General features: G+C 42.2%; 1 protein-coding gene across 3 annotated transcripts in view; it reads left to right on the top strand.

Moving 5' to 3' along the window:
- The first annotated feature begins 1,112 nt into the window (after positions 1-1,112).
- RGL1 (ral guanine nucleotide dissociation stimulator like 1) overlaps positions 1,113-19,386 on the top strand; it is a 76,599-nt gene continuing 58,325 nt past the window's right edge. The window contains exons 1-2 of one of the 3 annotated variants that reach the window (XM_082766633.1): positions 1,113-1,454; positions 2,235-2,345. In XM_082766633.1, the coding sequence (XP_082622759.1) occupies positions 1,428-1,454; positions 2,235-2,345 (138 nt within the window). In that variant the 5' untranslated portion in view covers positions 1,113-1,427. The other 2 variants (XM_082766634.1, XM_082766635.1) reach the window with 2 other exon arrangements.

Genomic DNA, 19,386 nt, shown 5'->3' with positions numbered 1-19,386 from the left:
TTTCACTGACTTGTACAATTTGTAAGTCCAAAAAACCAAAAAAAAACCAAAACAAACAAACAAACAACACCACCAACAACAACAAAACAAAGATGCCAGCTCAAGAGGCATTTTGAATTAGTGTTCTTAAGGTGTTCTGAGATCCTTCTGTTACCATGCTGATGTCTACAGCTATTGCTTGTACAGGGAAGACAGTCATGGTATATGCAGGCTGGTTTGTGAACAAGGGATGCCCTATTAGAAAAATAAGGATGTTTTGGTTTTAACCTTTATCAAGATGGGAAATAAATAGACAGTAGTCTGTAATTACAGAATCAAGATCAAAAGTTTTTCTTGTTGAGTAGCTGCCAGGTACGTCAGAGGGAGGCTGAATTGAAAGAACTGTTTTAGGTGGCTGTCTCTTCCTTGCACTAGTAGGTGATAGAAGCACCAAGGCCTGGGTCTCACGGGGCAGCACCCCAGTCAGTGCCTTTGTGCATATTCCTGCTGGTGTCCAGCGGACCTGGAGAATGTCCAGCCAGCAGCCTCTCAGAGGGCCATGGCTTGCTGTGATGGCAGGCCTCATGGCTGAGCAACGAGGAGAGGCTGCTACTGTGTGTTATTACTTTGCAGGAGTAGGAAAAGGTTTTTGTTTGTTTTTGGTTTGTTTTTATTTTTTTTTTTAAGGTGAGACAGGTGGAAAGAGTCAGGATTTGCTTCCTGATGTACAGGTCCAATGGGTAGGAATTCTTTCCCCCTTCTCACTTCCCATCACCCTCAACCTCATCTCCCCAGACAGGAGCTCAGCCCTGCTCCCCTACATCGCTGACCACGCTGCCCTCATCTGCTCCGTGTTCCTCACGACCCCGCAGTTTATTGCGCTCGTTACACCCCTCCTGCATGGCCCCCGGCCTCCCTGTCGCGGGGAGCGGCTGCAGGCTGGAGGGCTGCGGAGGGCAACACTCGAGCAGCTCCAACATCCCCCCGGGGGACTGAGGCATGGGCAGGGCCCGACCTCAGCCCTCGTGGTCCCCCGGTTGCCGCCCCGTGCCCCCCGCCCGCAGTCCCCTGTATCCTCCCCCCGCCCCGGGCCGTTCCTGTCAGGCGGCGACGGGCGGGCAGCGGCCGCCCCGCTCGCTTCGGACGCGGCTCCCAGCCCGGGAACGCGAAGCGGCCTCAACTTTCGGGCCGGGGCTGCCCGCCATAAACAGGAAGCCCCTCGGCGGGGCCGGGGCTGGGCTGAGGCGGGGCCTGGCGCTGCCACCTCCCTGCCTCCCTCCCTCCCGCGCCGCGGAGCCGAGGGGCCGCACGGCTCGGCCCGGCCCGCGGCGGCGGCGGCCGCTGACAGGGCGGAGCGGGGTTGGCGCCCGGCGGCGGCGGCGGCAGCAGCAGCAGCAGCAGCAGCAGCAGCAGCATGCCCCGTCGAGGCGCCCGGCGAGAAACTGAGAATGAGATTTCTGTGGAGAGCTAAAATGGTAACCGGGAGTCCTTCACCCCCCGCGGGGCGCCGCTGTCAGTCGGGGGAGCGGGGCCGGGAGGGAGCGGCCGCTGCGGGGCCCCTTTGTACGGCTGGTAGCCCGGGAGGCGAGCCGTCACCCCAGCGCATGGTAAACTTTGGAAGACGTTGGGCTTTTTTTTTTTTTAATATTTATTTATTTATTTATTGCGAGTTTTAAAGCCTCGACTCCGTAAAGTTTTTGTAGCTTGAAATAATAGGTTTTGGGAAAGGAAACCGCGGGTGCTTTGGATCTCTCCTGTCAGAAGGAATAAAGGGTTGCTGTATTTTAGGTGCTTGTTAGCTTCAAAGTTTAAAGGCTGTCTGCGTAAGTAATTCAACAGTTTTAAAAAGCGCAATTTCTGCCGTAAATGAGAGGCCAAAGAGATTAATTGCTTTAGAAAAGAGGGGGTGGGAGGGAGAGGGAAGAGCGACTGCTAATCAAAACCAAACTATTTCCTTAGAAAAGACTTTGTACAACTATTTAAAATATGTGCTAGTCTAGGAAAAATAGCTAAATGGAAAGTCAGGGTATCTTGATACCACAGGAAAGGACAGCCTGCCAAGAATATCTCCAGCGTTCCCTCAGTCTAAAAGTATCCTGTGCTGCTTCGATTGTTGTATGTACTTTGTGCAGCCTGTCTGCTGCTCTGAGCTCTGTGTGAAGCAACGGAGCACCTGGTATAGATTGTGGTTAGCAGAAGAGGAGAAAACCTTCCTTTCTCTCTCACTCCCTTTTTTCTTTTTCTTTTTCTGGCAGAGCTCAATTCAGGACTGGGGTGAAGAAGTAGAAGAGGGAGCTGTTTACCATGTCACCCTGAAAAGAGTGCAGATTCAGCAGGCTGCCAACAAAGGAGCAAGATGGCTAGGGGTAAGTAATGCTGGCGCAGTGGCATTTTGGCGTCGTGGACTTTGGAGCCTGCTCCAGGGAGCTGAATTCCACATGAATTGCTATGATTTTAAGTTTTTGCACTGACTGTTCTCAGCATTTAAAATGAAAAACAACACTGATGAAGTTGTCCATCGGGGTTATCTGAAGGAGCTCTCTCGTGTTGGCTTTTCCTTTTTTACTAACGTGTATAAAAACGATTTGACCAGTTGTGACCATGAATCAGATGATACTTAATGCAGAAATAAGGATCTTAGCTTATGGCTTGGTCTTAACAGTTCTTTCATAGTGGGCTGTGGCTTATTTCTGCTGCTAGAAATCCGGTGTGAATGCCCTGAACAGTCATGGTGTTTTAAATAATGAGAGTCTCTCAAAAATTAGCAGAAACTTCTTCAAAATTTAAGTGAATGTGTGTTTTGGTCTTATTTCAGTGTTGCGTCTTCAGGCAGATGAGATGTTTGTATTTCCTTTTACTGGTCAGCATTTCTGCAAGAAGTACAGATATGTGCTGGTTTTCAAAGGTATATTTTAAAGCACAAAGGTTTTGTGGAGAGTGAAATAAACTTACATGCAATTAACATGGCATGCTGCTGAGTGCCTTCCCCTTGTCAGGCCAAGTTCCTGGACTCACTTCATTGGAATCAGTGCGGCTGTGGCAGTTTGAGCCAGATCATCAAGAGGTGGCTGTAACTTTGGTGCTATTTTATGTTAATAGATTTTCATCAGGGTCAAAGGCAGTAATGTAAAAGCTTGGTTTGTGCTAGCATCCAGGTTGGTATTGTAAAGACTTTTAAAACTACCCAGAGATTTATATCAAATAGTTTGCTCATGAAGTTCCATGACATAAAGTGATACGGAGATGCTGAAACCATGGTCAGGAAAATAAGCAGATTTTGTCCCGCATACAGATAGAGCTTAGAATTTCCCTTTTCCATATTTGCAAGAAGTACACAGAGTTCTAATCAGAACAGATAATTTCAAATCTGCTTCCTTTGAGTGGCAGATTCCCCATCTCTGCCTTCTGTTTTTACCAGGAGGTGGGGGAAAATATTAGAAAGTATTTTTGAAGTCCTGTAAATTTTCCAGCAAGTGGTTTTGAAAGAATCGGAGATCATTGTGAGTAAACTTGTGTCTCATAAGCATACTTTAGAAAAGTAGTATTTTTTCCTGTTTCAGAGATGGTGTTCCTTCTGTGTGGCAGGAGGTTGTGAAGTCTTGGTCATAGTCACAAAGTGAGAGTGTGTATGTGTTCCTCAGACCAACACAGCTGATGATACTTATCTTACTAAGAGGACAAGGGACTGCAAGGTCACGGAGATGACTTTTGACTTTCTGTGTGTAGTGCTAGGTTCTTCAGGTCAGAATTGAGCCCCCTTTGTGGGGAATGGGCAGTGTGCCAGAAGTCTGCACCTGTTCTGGGCATAAATGGGTGACTTCAGCTTCTAAGCTGGCGTCTTTCATGAGCAATAATCTCATGCTCATTATTTAAAAATATTTTTAAACATATGGGCTTTTTGTTTCTCCTAAGCTCTTCAGAACATAAAATATTTTAAGCTATTTTTGTGATCTTGTTTTATTAATGGCTTTACTGTGATCCTGAGGTCAATAAATAGCCTATAACCCAGAACGTTATTTATGAATAGGCTTTCCTGCCTCCAGCAGTTTTCCCTTGAAAAGCATAATTGTCTCGTTTATAATTGTCATCAGGTGATTTTTTTATTTATTTTTTTAATCTGGAGTTTACAGGGTTTTATGATGTTAATTTTTTTCAATGGTTTGGAATTCATAGCACTTAATTAAAAAGCTGTTGGATGTATCAATGCTGGTCCTTTTTGATGTTGCTGTAAGTCAAGCTAAGGTTGAAGATTCAAGGTCAGCTGAAGAATATGGGAATAGTGTATTTGCAGATTGTCAAGTATGGAGCCTTAATGGTAGTGAATATAGTAACTCTGTTACTGATTATGTGTATGCATGGATTAACTTTAAAAAACAGTGACTTAGTGTCAGTTTGTATCCTGCAAAGGCCTACTTACTTTGACCTTCTTGAGTCGCTGAGGTTCTGGTGGTTTACCGTAGCAGGTCAAGTGCCCTGTGACTTGAAAAGCTGAAGTTCTTCAGAAATGTCAGTGTTGCATGCAGATATTAAATATTGTGTGGTATCAGAGCAGGGGTTTGATCCAGTGATTCCAGGGTGGATTGATCGTAGTGGTGCTGCATTTGTAAAGTGCTTGGGAGAGTTTTCAGCTGAAAAGCGTTAGATGGTAAATTACCTTACATGTCTGAAAATTTCATACAACAAGTGTTAAAGGGAATATAAAAGGCTTAATTTTTTCCAAGCGTGTTGGTGCTTATTTCCAATCTTTAATTGCATAAAGTCTTGAAATCTTCCATAAATACATTCTTGTAGAGGTTCCGGTAAGTGAGTGACCCTAAATTTCTTATGTTTCAAGAAGTCTAATAAATTTCTAAAATTTTCCATCCTAACAAACCATCCAGGGTTCTTGAAAGACAGGCCATATTTCGAGGGAACAGTCCGCTTAAAAGCCAAGCGTAAGGTTACAGTTTAAGTGCTGTGAACACTTGCCTATTTAAAGGCAAAAATGTCTATTCAAACTTCTATAATTAATAAAAAGAGGAAATGAACAGCTTGCGATTTACACAGTCATCAGCAGTTCCATAACTTTTGAAACTGTGAAGCTTTTGTATAAACACCAAATTTCTTAGCTTTAAATTTAATATTAGACATCAAAGGATGCCAATAACTACTATTTTTGTCACTAAATACCGAGTCACTAAACAGTTAGTGAAGGTTAGGATTTTAGGCACTACAGTATTAAAAGAGATTGGAAGCCCTAGTAATAGCTCAGGGCTGTGATAGATGCTGCCCAAAAGTGCTAACCTGACCCAAAAGAACTTACTTAGTAAGTATCAAATGAGGCTTGTCTGTACACATATGTTATGTCATCTGATGGTTGGTATCCAAGGCAGAGCTATGAATTTCCCAGCAGTCTGATGATGTTTTTCAAGTTATTTGTAAACATCAAGGCAACACAGAGCCATAAGAAAATTTCCAAAGCCAAATGTGGAGATGTTTAAAGAGAATCCCTCCCAAGCATGAAAAGTTCAACAAGAGAAAGGACAAGGACATTTTTTTGAAAATGAAGTGGGTGTAGGTGTCTCCAGAATAGACCTGTGGTAGGAGGCAGGGTCTTCAGCAAGATGGCGTGGAGACTGGGAGCAGTGCATGAAGGCTGTGCAATCAGATTGATTTTTTTTAAATTTTTTTTGTGTGTGTGTGTGTGTGCAAGAGAAGGAAGTAGAAGAGGAAAGGGAAGAGAAGGGGAAGTAGAGAGTTACATAGGTGGACAGCATGGTCAGGGCAGGATGCGAATGCTTTCTGCAGCAGCCTTTTGAGTTGGTGTTCAGCATTGTTTTGAATGGGATTACATCAGACTAGAGAATAAGGCGTATCAGTAACTGGATTAGAAGGTTTGAGAGTGCAGTAAAGAATCTTAATGATATGGCTAGAAAGAGAAGGTTGTATTTTGAAACCATGACACAGAAAGAACCCAAAGCATGAGATCCGGCTGATGTCTGAGGTTGTAAAGACAGCTCACAGGGAGGCTAGCACTGTGCATGTCAAACAGAATGGTGCTCTTGTCCGTGAAGAAAAGGCAAGAAAGCAGAAAAGACAGGTGAAAAGTTTCAAATTGTGTAGGGCTTTTTGATCTTGAACTGGCAGCGATGTGCCTGTGAAACAAGTCTCAGAGACCAGCTGAGTCATACTGTAGCCAGTAGCAGATAAGAGGAGTAGAGCAGTGGCTCTACTGATCAGAGCCCTGGCTCTGTAGCGGTCTAAAAGTAGATCAGCTTCTGAACACCTGAATTTCTGTTGCCAAGTGCAGTATGCTGAGTATGAATGGTGTTGGAAGAGGTGAACTCCAGTCAACGAGTTCCTGTAAATCACAAACAGAAATGTAAACAGGGAGTTGAAAAGAAAGGAAAAAGCAGCAGGGAAAGAAGTAAGTGAAGAGAGTGAGGGAATTTTTAAGAGGTGAGAGTCTGTAAGAGATTTGGACTGGAAGAGGAGGGGGAGGGAATACAGGAGGCAAAAGGTATGAGAGAGAGAGAGGTACAAGGGAGTAGGATGGGATCTGTCAGAAAAGTGACAGGATCAGAGGAGGAGCAGAGGCAAGAAACTTCCATGCTTTTCACACAGCAGACATGGGAGTTGTTCAAGTGGTCCTTTGCAAAGAGGAACAAGGGCTGGAGAATTTGAGGGCCCAGGACTGCAGGCACTGCAGATGAGATTGAAATATTGAAGTTGCTTGACTATGGATTGGACAAAATTGAAGAAAAGGGAGAGGAAAAAAGGCTTTTCTAGTGAAGATAATAGGCCTGGTGGTTTTGTTTGTGCCAGAGGCCAGGGGATGCACACACTGAAGATGCACGAGGGCTAAACGAGAGCAGAATGGACCTACAGTGATGGAAAGAGAAAGGAATGAATGATGTAGGACAGTAAGGCAGGAAGAAAATGAATGACTATGTAAATAACAAAGACAGGGTGATTTAAGGCTACCTCAGTGGATGAACATTCTTGGCACCTGACAAGAATTGAAACAAAGCAGTACATATTATTACTACCTGATTCCTTCATGAAATATGAGTGATCCAGTAAGAGATGATGCTGTGTCAAAGGGCTTACCTTGCATCAGTTTTCAGGTAATTCTTAGATTCAATAGGAAGGTAAGTAGAGGAGGTAGGTCTATGAGATGCTTGGTTTTGCAGTGGCATGCTTAGAAAGTAGGGGAAGTATTCAGAGAAATCAGGTAGGAAGTTCAGGGAACTGAATGTGTGAGCTTGGAAGTTTGACAGGCAAAATTGCAAATGCTATGCTGACTTCGAGTTTCAATGGCAGGGGGAAGCCTTTCAGAGAAATATGTAAAAATAATCATCCAAAAGTTTTTTGTTTTTTGTTTTTTGTTTTTTTAATTAAGGAATTAGGTTTGGACAAACAGAGAAAAACTCATAAGCTGAGAAAGTGTTATCTAAGGGTTAAAATCAGAGTTGCCAAAGTCAAGCCTTGCAAGGCAAATGAAAACAAACAGGCATATAAAACCAGCAGCAATAACAAAAGTTATCTTCACAGAGAGAATGAGATGGGAATTACAATTAATCTACATATAACTCAAAAAACTAAATGTGTTTTTTGTTTGTTTGTTTGTTTTGTTTTTGCATATTTTCTGCAAGTATGCCAAAGGTGAACCCAAAGGTTGATGGTAATGATGGCACACGAGCCTTTCACATGTCTTTAAGTTTTCTTTTTGCCTAAGAGCTTGATATGCCTGCACTGGGCAGCTTCTGGTTTCCAGCCCAGAACTAGAAAGGAACTGACACACAAAATAATAGCTGAGCAGTAAGGAGTTTGAATTCATTTGTCAAGTCATAAATAACATTGTATGACTGGAGAATAGGAAATGTGGTAGCTGTATTTGGGGTGGGATGGGGGAGATGTGATGGGTAGGCAGAAGATATTTGTCTCACAAAATGATCTTCTGGATTCAGAAAAGGTTCTGGGTTTAATCTGTTTTTTGTTTGAAAATCTAGTATTGAAATGGCTCAAAAAAAAAGTCTCAGGAGAGACTAAGGAATTATAAGGTCAGTAAAGGAGCTGTTGAAGAGGAGGTGTTGCAGCTCAAGCTGAAAGAGGAACTGTTGGTCTGGAGACAGGTGCCTACGGGAGTTCTGCGAGTCAGTCCTGTGACCGAGCTGGTGTGTGTTCATTAAGGTCAGTGACATGAAAGCAGAAGCATGCTGATGAAATCTGGTGGTCTGGCAGAGGAAGAAAACACCTGGAGGATGGAAATATCCTACAAGGCTGACATTTGGGATTAGTGCAACAGAAGTGGGTTGAGATTAAGCAGCACAGAATGCAAAGGCATATTTGTGAAAGAATTCAAAGAACTTCTGTTATAGGCTGATTCTTTTCTCGTTTTTTATCCCTTCCAACTTGGGGTGTTTTAATCAAAGGACATAAGACCCGCCAGCATAACATAAAACAGAAAAGGCAAATGAGATGCTTAAATGTTTTAGATTATTGCCAGTAGAGATGGGAAATGTAAGACCCTTTGTATGGTGTTATGGGTCACTGTATAATTCAGGTTGTTTTCAAGAAAAGTTGATTTAAACTGGGAGACAGTAGAGAACTTTTGAGATCATCAAGAAAATGATAAATGTGTCTGATTATTATCTGAGCAGTACAGCATTGTTAGATTAACAAAGTGAAGACAGTGATTAATACCTATAAAAATCATGAAATAAGCACAAGGGAGGGAAAAGAACCATTCACACCAGGTATAAATTTACACTGGCATAGACCTTGCTAGAAATTAGAAGAAAGTTTCAATTCATCATAGCAATGAGATAGTGGAGTGGCACTCCAGGAAGAGTGAAGGAAGTAAAGAACCCAGCAGCATCAACATTGGATTTGGATTAGTTGATGAAAAGGATTATAAGGTAATTTCCTTTGGTAGCAGAAGAACACGACATCCTCCAATTGTATGTTTCCAAGGGGAAATGTAAGAACAAGAAGGTGTGCAGCTAAGGGGAAGATTAGGGTAGATCATTGCTATGGAAATTTTGGGGGCAAAAGTGTGGGAGTTCATGAAAAGGGAAGAAAGGAGATCCAGGTTATGTGTAGAAGATGAAGGCTAGAGGAGAGTCCAGAGAAGAGAGACTGCAGAGGAGAAAAACTGGTACATCTGCCTTGTGGTAGAAGTCCCCGTTGTCTTATTCAGACTGGTGAAGAAAAGCCAGGGTTGTAAAGCCTTTCTTAATTCACGGCAGGCAGTGGTGCTAGGCTGTCCTGGTGCTGGAGAGACTGAGATGAGAAGAGGAGGTTTTACATTTACAAAACACCAACACAATTTTACTTTTGAGGTTGTTCTGGAAGCAGTGTGAGAGGAGTACTGGTGGGGAAGGCAGGAGGGGACAGCAGTGGAATGGATGGAGGGTGCCTTGTTGGTGCAGATGTCTGAATGTACTTTGGCAAGCAGAATATGGAGAAGCAGAGGCAGAAAAGTATCAGAGGGATGATAGAAAATGTTGGAAAATACTGGTGTGGAACTGCAGGAGTGGGATTGGTGGCATAAGAAGGATAGAGTGGATGCACTGCTGCAGAAAATGAGCGGTGAAAGGCGTGGGTGCGGCATGGGCAGATGGACAAGATTACAAAATGAAAACAACCAGTTTTTGAAGTCCTGGGAGCTCACTTTTGTAGACCTCCCTGTCAGGCAGCTGGAGTGCTTTATCTCACCCTTCCAGAGGTTAGGGAGGGGTGGGCGAACTGTGTCCAGCACTCAAGGAATCTGAGGGGAGCAGAGAGGAATGAGTTTGGGACAGGAGGGGCTCCCCAATGCTTGCAAGTGTTTTTCCTGCCGGAGTGTGTTACCGGGAAAGGAGAGAGGAGGAGACCTGCGCTCTGCCTCTGGAGTTTTTACTGGGGCAGGTCACAGGAAATGCAGCCAGGAACTGGAGTTCCCCTGAGCCTCCTGTGCTGGAGGAGCCATACAGAGCCTGTATCTCCACCTCTTAAATGGCTGCCAAGCTTTGTGAGCCAGTCCTCAAGTCTTAAGTTACTTGCTGTGCTAATGGATGCTGCAGACTGCTCTTCTTTTGTGTCTTAAATATCCGGATAAAGGTGAAATAATAAGCTCCCTCGTACCAGTGCCACCTGATTTAGGTAGCCCTTCATTATATTTCTAGAGCAGACTTTAGACATGCATTTATTTATTTATTTATTTATTTATTTATTTATTTATTTATTTATTTATTTTTCTGCTTATTTTTTTTGGCCACAGCTGGAGTTCTGGCTCTGGGGCTTATTCAGTCAGAGACTGATTCAAAAGATTACGTCTCAAGGTGTCTTTAATGCTATAGCATTGGGTGTACAGCTGAACATGTTCTTCAAAAACTACAAATGAACTTCTGTGAAAGGATGCTTTAAATGCTTTCACAATTCTGAGACGGGGAGAGGTGAGAAGTACCGATTCTGTCACTAAGTATTTTAATGTTTTCTTTGCACTGACAGTATTGGATAATAACCTTTTCTGAGAACTGCATGTTGTTTCAAAACTGACTTTTGCATAATTGTCTCATGTAGCACACTGCATATGACCACATGTTTGGCTTCTAAACACCTCTGCAGTCACATACATTGGCAGGAAGCTGCTTTTGGAGAGTTCAGTCAAAAAGTTAGTTCAAGAACTTCTAACTAATATGTTTCCCAGTTAGGACCTAGGGCATATTTTTCAAGTCAAAGAGAAGGCTATGTCAGAACTTCTAGCTTGGATTTCTTTTCTTTCCAACACTGACCTCCTAAATACAGGTTGCGATTTAAATGGTGCCTTGAACCATCAACGTTTTAGGAACATGCAAAACCTAACATTTTCTCTAAGCCTGCTCCTGCCCTCCTGTATGCCCTTCTGAGCCAGCTCAGTGATTTCTTTTTATCTTTTTTTTTTCCCCTCTTTTTATTCTTTTTATCTGGACCCTTAGGTCCCAGATGTTCTTGTCATGTGTAGTTTCCTGCGCAGCCAGTAGGCAAGGACTTACCGATCTTTGTCCTTGCTGCAGCTTGGTGTTTTGTCTCTTGATTTATAGCATATGTTGGTCCCTTTTGGCTAAATCGGACTCTTTGGAACCAGGTTCCTGCAGCCTGTCCTGACTACCCAGACCAAGGCCAAGGTTCACTTCTGGCCACATGCTTGGTGGAGGTAGAAGAGCAGTTCCCAAGGAGCTGACAGGCACCCTGCAGAAACCAGATTGCTCTATTGTCCCACTCCAAATGCTGTATTCTGAGGAACTATCTTGGAGATGGTGAATGAAGAAAAATGGGCACTACTCATGGTGATTTTGTGGTGTAAGATACCTGCCAACTGCTGGAGACCCACAGGGAAGACGTATAGGAGACTTCAGAATCAAGTGATTTTACCTGTAGACAGCTACATAGTTTTCAAAAGAAAACCCTGGAATCTTCTTCAGCTTGCTTTTTGGTTCTGAGTAGGCTCTTTCCTCCTGCCCTTTCCTTCAGTTGTGGGCATAATCGTACCATAGCATCATGGCCCTTATTAATGACTGCTTACAGATTTTTCATTCTTTAATTCCTGGTTTGGGCACACTTCTGTGCTGTAGGGATATTCCAGGTAGAATTCTTAGATGCAGTCATCAGCTGGGTAATAGGTGCTGTCTTTGGAACAGACAATTGAAAATGAAACTTGAGCTGTTTATGAGTTTTAAAATTGAAGTCTGAAAAATTACCATCTTTTACTTTCCCAGTCCCAAATACAAGATGCATGAATTAGAAGGGTAACTAGCTTTACAGCATGATGTCATGCTCTCAGTTGAGTTTAAAACCTCACATTCCAAACTGTCAAAGGGTGACAGGCTTTCAGTGCTTTAATCTTGCATGTTATTAACACTGAGTGAGGCTACGGGACACTTGCTTGGCCACAGAGAACTAGGGAGAGACACACAAGAAGCCTCTCTTCCTACAGGGCTGTGCAGAGTGCATCTCCTGCTAATGATTGTTCTATTAAGTGGAATAATGAGAGGTAAGGGAGGTCTCAGAAGAGCAGATGTTGCTGTAGACTGCACTGTTCTGGCTCTTTTGCACTGATTGTATGTGACTGCATTTCGGAAATCTTTCAGCCAGTCTGCTTATGTATGAAAATTTGCTTTTGGCATGTTTCAGTTTACTGTGACATGTAGAATGTAACAATGCCCTATACTATTATTTCCCTTCACTGGGAATTCCTTTGATGGCCAGGATCCATGTCTTTTTAAACTGTGCTTCTTGGATGGTAAAGATTCTCCCTTAAATATAGGATCTTAACTGTCCTGCTGTTGATTTCGTTGAATTTTACTTTCCTTGCATTTCCAAGAAGAAATAAGTGAAAGGAATAACAAAAAATCAGCTTGCTCTGAAAAGAAACTGGCATTTTCTTTCTGAATGTTGGAAGATCTAGGTCACTTGTTGAGTTAAAGAAGTGTTGGCAACGAATGTGGCTATGTGTCATCGGAAAGCCTGGGAGAAATAGCATATGAGCTGGACTGAGATGCTGTAAAGAGAATAGCCCTGGAGAAACCATTAGTTTTACAGTTTGCGTTTTGATGTTTTCGTTTAAGAAACAGGCTGAAGCATTGCAAGCATGTTAGTCACGCTTGGATTTAAATTTAGCCTTGGTAAAGCTAATTAAAAATATGTTAAATGACAGTGTGTATATGCATGCTTTGAACTTGCATCTTTTACTACTGCTGTAGGAATCTGTTTTCTGAATATATTGCTTCCTGTAGCCAGTGTTGTAAGGGGGTGCAGCTGTGTACAGAAATGATCACAAAGCAATCAGCTCATGGCCTAGCTCCTAAAAGAAAAATGGGCTCACCTGGGGGAAAATGGGTAACTGAATGCTGATGCAGTGGGATTTGTATTCTTGCTGGGCTTTGTGCAGCTGGTGTATGCTATCTTGCAGACCAGAGGCAAAATAAGTGTGATGTCTTAGTGTTGTTTATTACCCCAACAAGATAGTATCAGAGCTTGTAAAACATCTTTATGCATAAATTTTGGTGTTGTGGTTTGTTTACACCAGAAAAACAGAATATACCATTCAGTGCAAGACGTACATCCTTTGTGAGCTGCTCAGCCAGCAGTAAAGCTGCTCTTGCCCAGTGGATGTTGGCCAGGCTGACAGGCTGTTCTTTGTATGATGGAACGGTACTTCCATACGTGCCACTTACAAGTTTTTCTGTACACTTATCATGGATGCATCTAGACCTCATCCGTAAAGGATCCAGCGGTTGAACGGCAGTTATCTCCAGGGAGCTGTCAGTATTCTCACCTGTGTTCTACCAGAACTTCTGCCTTGATTCTCACCAAAATTCATTTTTTTTCACGCTCAAGTGGCCATATGAGCTCTTGAGATGTGACCTGTAGTTTTCCACAAGTGCTGCACCAACAGGTAGCACTACATTTAGGGCTGAAATATGAAGTCTGTTATCTTTTTTCCAGGTTTTTACACCTGGAATAAGAATTTTCTTGAAGTGTGAGTGGATTTTTTTTTATGGAAATCATTCTGTTTTGGACCAAAATGAATTCATGCTAGTACCTGAACACAGCTGCTTTGAAGTTCAGTACCATGTCACTGATAATTCACCAGAAGGAAAGTAAAAACGTATCCTCATGAAATGATAATGCCACATTCTTACAGCATCTTTCACCCAAATGACTTTCAAAGTGCAGCCACAGATTTTCACCAGACAGGCAATGTGAAGTATGTTGCAGCGTAACACAGTACAGAACTATGTGTCTGGGTGGGGCATACAACTCAGCAGCAGTGCTGTTGTTTGGATGTGGTATGGTTCTCCTTTATTTTGGGAGGTGGGGAAGAGAGGAGAAAAGAAGCATTACTGGGATGATCTGACTTAAAACTTTTAAAAGTGTGTTGTTTTTTTTTTTTTGTAAGGTTGAAGAGTTTGAAGCATTAACTGTCAAAGTTGCATGGCAATATTTATTTAGTGGCTTCATAGCTTTATCAGTTGGATATCTTCTCCACATGTGGCATATATGCAGCAAGGAGCAGCTGGCTAACGATGCACAGCAGCACACTGAAACAATTCATGCCCAGAAGGGAATTAATTAGAACCACTTGGGGAGAAGACCTGGCCCTTTGAGAGTCCAGAGATCTGTGGAAGCATTCGCCCACCACCAGCTGTGAAAGCAACCTCAGATCTTTGGCTGTAGCAGGCAAGGAGGGAATGGAGTGGAGCTTAGAAATTACTGCTGGAGAGATTACAGTAGTATCTCTGCTGTCCTTTATTCTTGTTCCCTTATCTCTAAGCTGTGGGAAATAGAAAAGGGATCCACAGATGGGACACGACTGGAGGCATTTGGAGACACTGGGAAGGTGAGGGCTGTTAAATTTGGGTCTTGGTGCAACTCAGGCTGACATGCAGGTTTAACAGTAAGTGTGTTTGTTAAATGTTTACAGGCTTGGGACTTGATACTGGAAATGAATAGGAGGATATAGCAAAGACATTTCAAATAGTGAGTGGAGTAGGAACACTTTGTCTCCAAGGAGTTGAAAATGAGGGGGAAAAAGAAACTTCCTTTTAATTGTATGTAATTAACCTGAAGGACACTGCTGGTAGTAACCGAGTCCAGTGGCCTGGAAAGGCCCTTCAGAAAGGATTTGACATTTATGTAAACAATGAGAACAAATGCATGAAATTTAAAATAGAAGACAAGTAACTTGTTGCGATTTAGGTTTAAAACAAACACTTCCAGCAGTCGAGCAGAGTGTTTCCTTTTGGATTGGTTGTTCTTTATGCTGTGGGTGTTATTTCTTTACCTTTCTCTGTAGCATTGGTCGTTGTCAGAAGGAATATACTCTAGTTTAGTTTAAAATGACAATTATTATGTGTTGCTGTTTATAAAGTTCTGCTTTCAATTTGTTTGCAGCAAATATTTAACGAGGCAGAATAAAATTGAACACAGGCACTCATAAAAAGAATCATGAGAACTTTAATGTCCAGAAGAGAAGATGTCAGGGCCATATTGCAACATAATCTGTGCCTGTTTTCCAGCACTCCTACAGTTTCGTTCTGGTCAACAAGAACTTTGGGTGCTCAGATTCTACCTTTTTTTGTGTGCATAAAACAAATGTCCACATCCTCAGTGTTTTAAACTCTATGAAGTTAGGAATCGTGTCGGTTGCCCTTTGCTTTACCCCATTCAACTTCATAATAGCTGCCTTAAAAATAAGGTATTAAGCTATTAAAAATAAGGCAGCCAGAACAGAGCATAGTACTCTACATGTGGTCTCATCAGACCTTTTATGCAGTGGAAGAATAATGTCCCTCGACTTAGTTCAGTATCCTTTATTTATACTTTGCAGAATTGTTTGCTTTTTGTTGCTGCTTCCAAGTGTTGTGCTGAAAGATTTAATGTTCTGCCTACTCCAGCCCTTCAGATCTTTTCTCTGATCTGGGTGTCACAGTGTGACCTTTGAGGGTAGTACTTTCAACAGACTTTTTTTGCTGGGTTCTTATGTTTCTGTCTGTTTAGTTGCACAAGCCATCTGTTGCCCATCGGAGTGTAGCTGCCCTTAGACAGCTCTGGCAACCAAAACGAAATCTGGCAGCCTCCACCTTAGGTGTGAAGCTTTCTGCCCCTTTGTATGGTAGCAGTTTCCAGCCTTTTCCTCTGTCACACTACTGGGTTGCAGCCTGATGGAGTTTTGACTTGTTCCTGTTTGCCACCAGCTTATGTCCAAATACCAGCTTGTGTCTGGATTTTTGCAACCACCTTTGTGTAGCTGAGCCCTGCATTAGTGCAGAAATTGTTGTGTTCTTCAAACACCAGTGAAATTCGTGGTGTTCCCGGAGCTGCTGTTGCTTCACTTGGCTCCCATTACTTAAGAGTAACAAGAAATCGTTACAGAATGAACTTACTGCTGCCTATTATATTGAGCACATTAATGATTAGTAAGTTATCTGCACCATACATAATTAAGGACAAGTGTGATAGTGGATTTAAAAAGATACCACGGGTCCAGAGTCCGTAGCCCTGCATGGTCCTCCTGATGTGCGCTCTGGAGCCACATTTCAAGGAAAAGCGCCCTGCTGTGCTGCTTTTCCCTTGAAATTTGGAGAGCTGTACGTGTACTCTGCTGCCTACAGATCGGAGGCCTGACTCCTTGGACCTTCCTGTGCAGACAAGGGGCGGTGGCTGAGCCCCCTGTGCTTCTCCTCCTCCCTGAAGCCTTCCCACAGGACCCCAGCAGTGCAGCACGTGGAGGGGTGGGCAGCTTGTTGCTGTCTGCAGAAGCTTTCCGTGCTGCACGGGTCCCCAGCTTGTGCCCATGGGCTGCAGCTGGCAGCGCTGCCACGGGCAGCAATAATGCTAATAAGGTGTAGGCACTTAAACTGCTTTGTCTGAGTGATCCTGTTATTATATTCTGTTCTTTCATTTGTTTTCCTCTTATGTTCTTCCCCCCTTTTTTGTTCTGAAAGCAATTTAAAGTATTATTTTCCTTTCCCCTCCCACCCCTTCAGCTGCTTTTTATAGTTGCCTTGTTCCTTGCAGAGGTTCGAGCTTTATCCCAGTCAATAGCTGTTTCCTTCTTTCTTGGGGAGTCCACAGGGTCTTTGTGCAGGTAGAACAACATAATTTTTATTATAAAGTGGCATTTTCTATTCAAAGGCCTTGGAATGGTTAAACAATAGGAAGGGCTGAATGTGTTGTGACATGGTCAAATTGTCATAGCTTCAAACTGGAGACCTGTTGTATATGTTATGTATTAGCTTAGGCTCATAGTGTATCCTTTGTGGATACACTATGTTGTTCCTGACCTCAGTAGCTTCTTCTGACGCTGAAGAAGTCAGTGGGTTAAACTTCCAAGTATCTATATATCCAAAAGTAGAAATAGACCATCCCATATTAAAGAGTGGTGGAAGGGGTTATTTACCCCTAGACACAGGGGAAAACAGTTTATGCCCCACATCTTGGCTTGTGTGCGTTGAATCACACTGAGTTACTGTTTTGACTCAAATCTTTAAGTGCAGAATGTCCTTCAGCTGTTTACAGTACTCATGTGGATTGAATTCACTAGATGAGGTTGGTAACATTTCAAAGTTTCAGTGGTGTTGGATGCAAGTAGCAAGGCACTGCACCCTTCGGGATTAACCGTAGTCTTCAGTGCAAAAGAGATTACTTAACCAAATGCTCCTGAGGTGTGCTTGGAAGCCAGCTCATACATTACAAGCAAACAGAACAAGAAAATGATTAGGAAGATATATCTACACATCCTTATTTTTGTTTGTTTGTTTGGTTTGTAGTAATCTCTGGCTTTGCCTGCAGTGCACTTTGTATTTTTTAGAGTTGAGTCCCTTTAGGGCAGGAATGGTGACTTACATTTTGACATGGCAGCCGCTGTGGTGCTGCTGGAAATGTTTCATAAGTAACATCAATGTATTTCATTTGGAGGTCAGCTCTAACACTTCTGCATTCCTCCTGTTGAGTGCCACAGATTGATTCTGGCTGCGCGATCAGCCTGCTGGCTGCTCCCTGTAGCAGATGAAACATAATTGAACTCTTGCACACTTGAACCACGAAACTTGCATTCTTCTTCATGGAAAAATAGTCTTGTTCAGAAAACTTGAGGTGGTCGTAGAGTTAGAATAGGACAGAGAAGAAGAGAGAGGTGCTATTAACTCCTGATGCGTAATTGAACAACACACACAAAAGACAGACAATAACGTGGGGGACTTCTGTTTTATCTTACAGCCTGCTGTTTTTTGCTTGCTCTTTCTCCTTTACTTGTAAGCTATGCTTATTTGGTTCTGACTCAATACTTCCACATAATCTTGTGCGTGTGTTGGTTTGTGTCCGTTGCAGCAGCATTCTACAAACAAAGTACAAGCGGCTGCAGCAGGTTCCGCGCCAGCTCACGCAACCAGTGCTGCCTCCTGCTATGTCAGAAGAGGTGGGTTAAGAGGCAGATGTTGTAGCTACAAGAATGCAGTCATTTATGCATAATATGCTTCTTTACCGTAAGCTTATGCTGTTTACCTACAAAGTGCACAATTTGTCATAGAGAATAGAGCTATGGAAGTGGCACAAGGATGTTGCTGTCACAGGTGTGGTACAAATACATATGAGTACTCATAAATGTGTGCGTGCAAAAGAAGAAGCTTAACAGACTCCATAATCACATCCCCTGGGATATCTAGATAATGTAGCAAAAATGCAGTTTGGCCTGAACTACTGATTGAACTAATATTTTTGGGCTCTGTTAGTACTTCAATAAAAGTTGAAGCTAGTAACTTTCAGTATTAGGTAATGTTATCTTACTATTACTGCTTTTTCTGCTCAGGCCCCACCCTGAAGAGATCCCTTAGTTTCAAAACAAAGGGTAGTAAAAAGCACAGCCATTGAAATGAAATTTATCATACAGTTTAGGTATGTATTCATGCTGTGACCATAAAAATGGTTTACTGCTAACCTATTCCTGTTTTAAAATATTAAAAAAGCTTGGCAATCAAGATTGCACATAGTAATTATTACGAAACATGTAACAACATTTCCTTGATTTTTTTTTTCTTCCACAAAAATACTGTATGTTTCCAGTTCAATTTATTTTAAAATCTGAATCACTCTTTTGCTAAATGCTTTCTCCTCTGTCAGGATGCACTTAATCTTCCCACACCTAGAGTTTTATTTTCCATCATACTGTTAAAATCTATCACTCTTGCCTTATTTTTTACAGAGTGCAGTAGCAGTTCACATTTATTTCCTGAGTCAGTATAATTTTAATTTCTGCACACTGTTTGAGCAAGCTTTATAGTGTAAAAGGAAAGCCAATGATACAATCAAGATGAATAAAACCATTTGGGGTTATGTAATGTTTATTCATGTTATTATTATGCAACAGAATTATTACTTCTGGCATCCTTAAATCCATTTTGAGTTCATCAGTGTTGCCTGCTGTCTCATACAAGACTTTCTTTGTTTCTACTGAGTCAGCAGAAAGCAATGATGAGCTCCACAATTAAATTAAATTACATTCCTGGATGAGAAAAAAATGGTGCAACTTTTCACAGGAAAAGCATCACAGTCTGACTACCAACAGTGTAGGCACTGATGAAAAATGAGCTTTACATTTCTGAGTAGTCAAAATTCAGTTTGACTGAATTTTCATGTTGACCTGTAGTTTTCATCAAATGACATGACTTTTGCCATATTAAATGTCTGACTGTGTAAGCAGCAATGTGAAACATTCCTTCCCTTTGCTATATTTGGTGTTTATTAAAAAAATCACAGCATGAAAGAATTGCGGCAAATCGCTTCACCGACAAGTATTTCACAAACAGAATTTGTATAATAGATTTTCTTAGGGTAAATTTAAAGTTGTTGTCATCTTTAACATCCAGGCAGTGTATAAATAAGGGGATAATTGAGAATTTTCAG

Source organism: Aythya marila, assembly GCF_965140915.1.
Source record: "Aythya marila genome assembly, chromosome: 8".
In the NCBI taxonomy this organism is placed as follows: domain Eukaryota; kingdom Metazoa; phylum Chordata; class Aves; order Anseriformes; family Anatidae; genus Aythya; species Aythya marila.
Note: the sequence above shows the minus strand (reverse complement) of the source record. Positions and strands in the feature narration are given on the sequence as shown.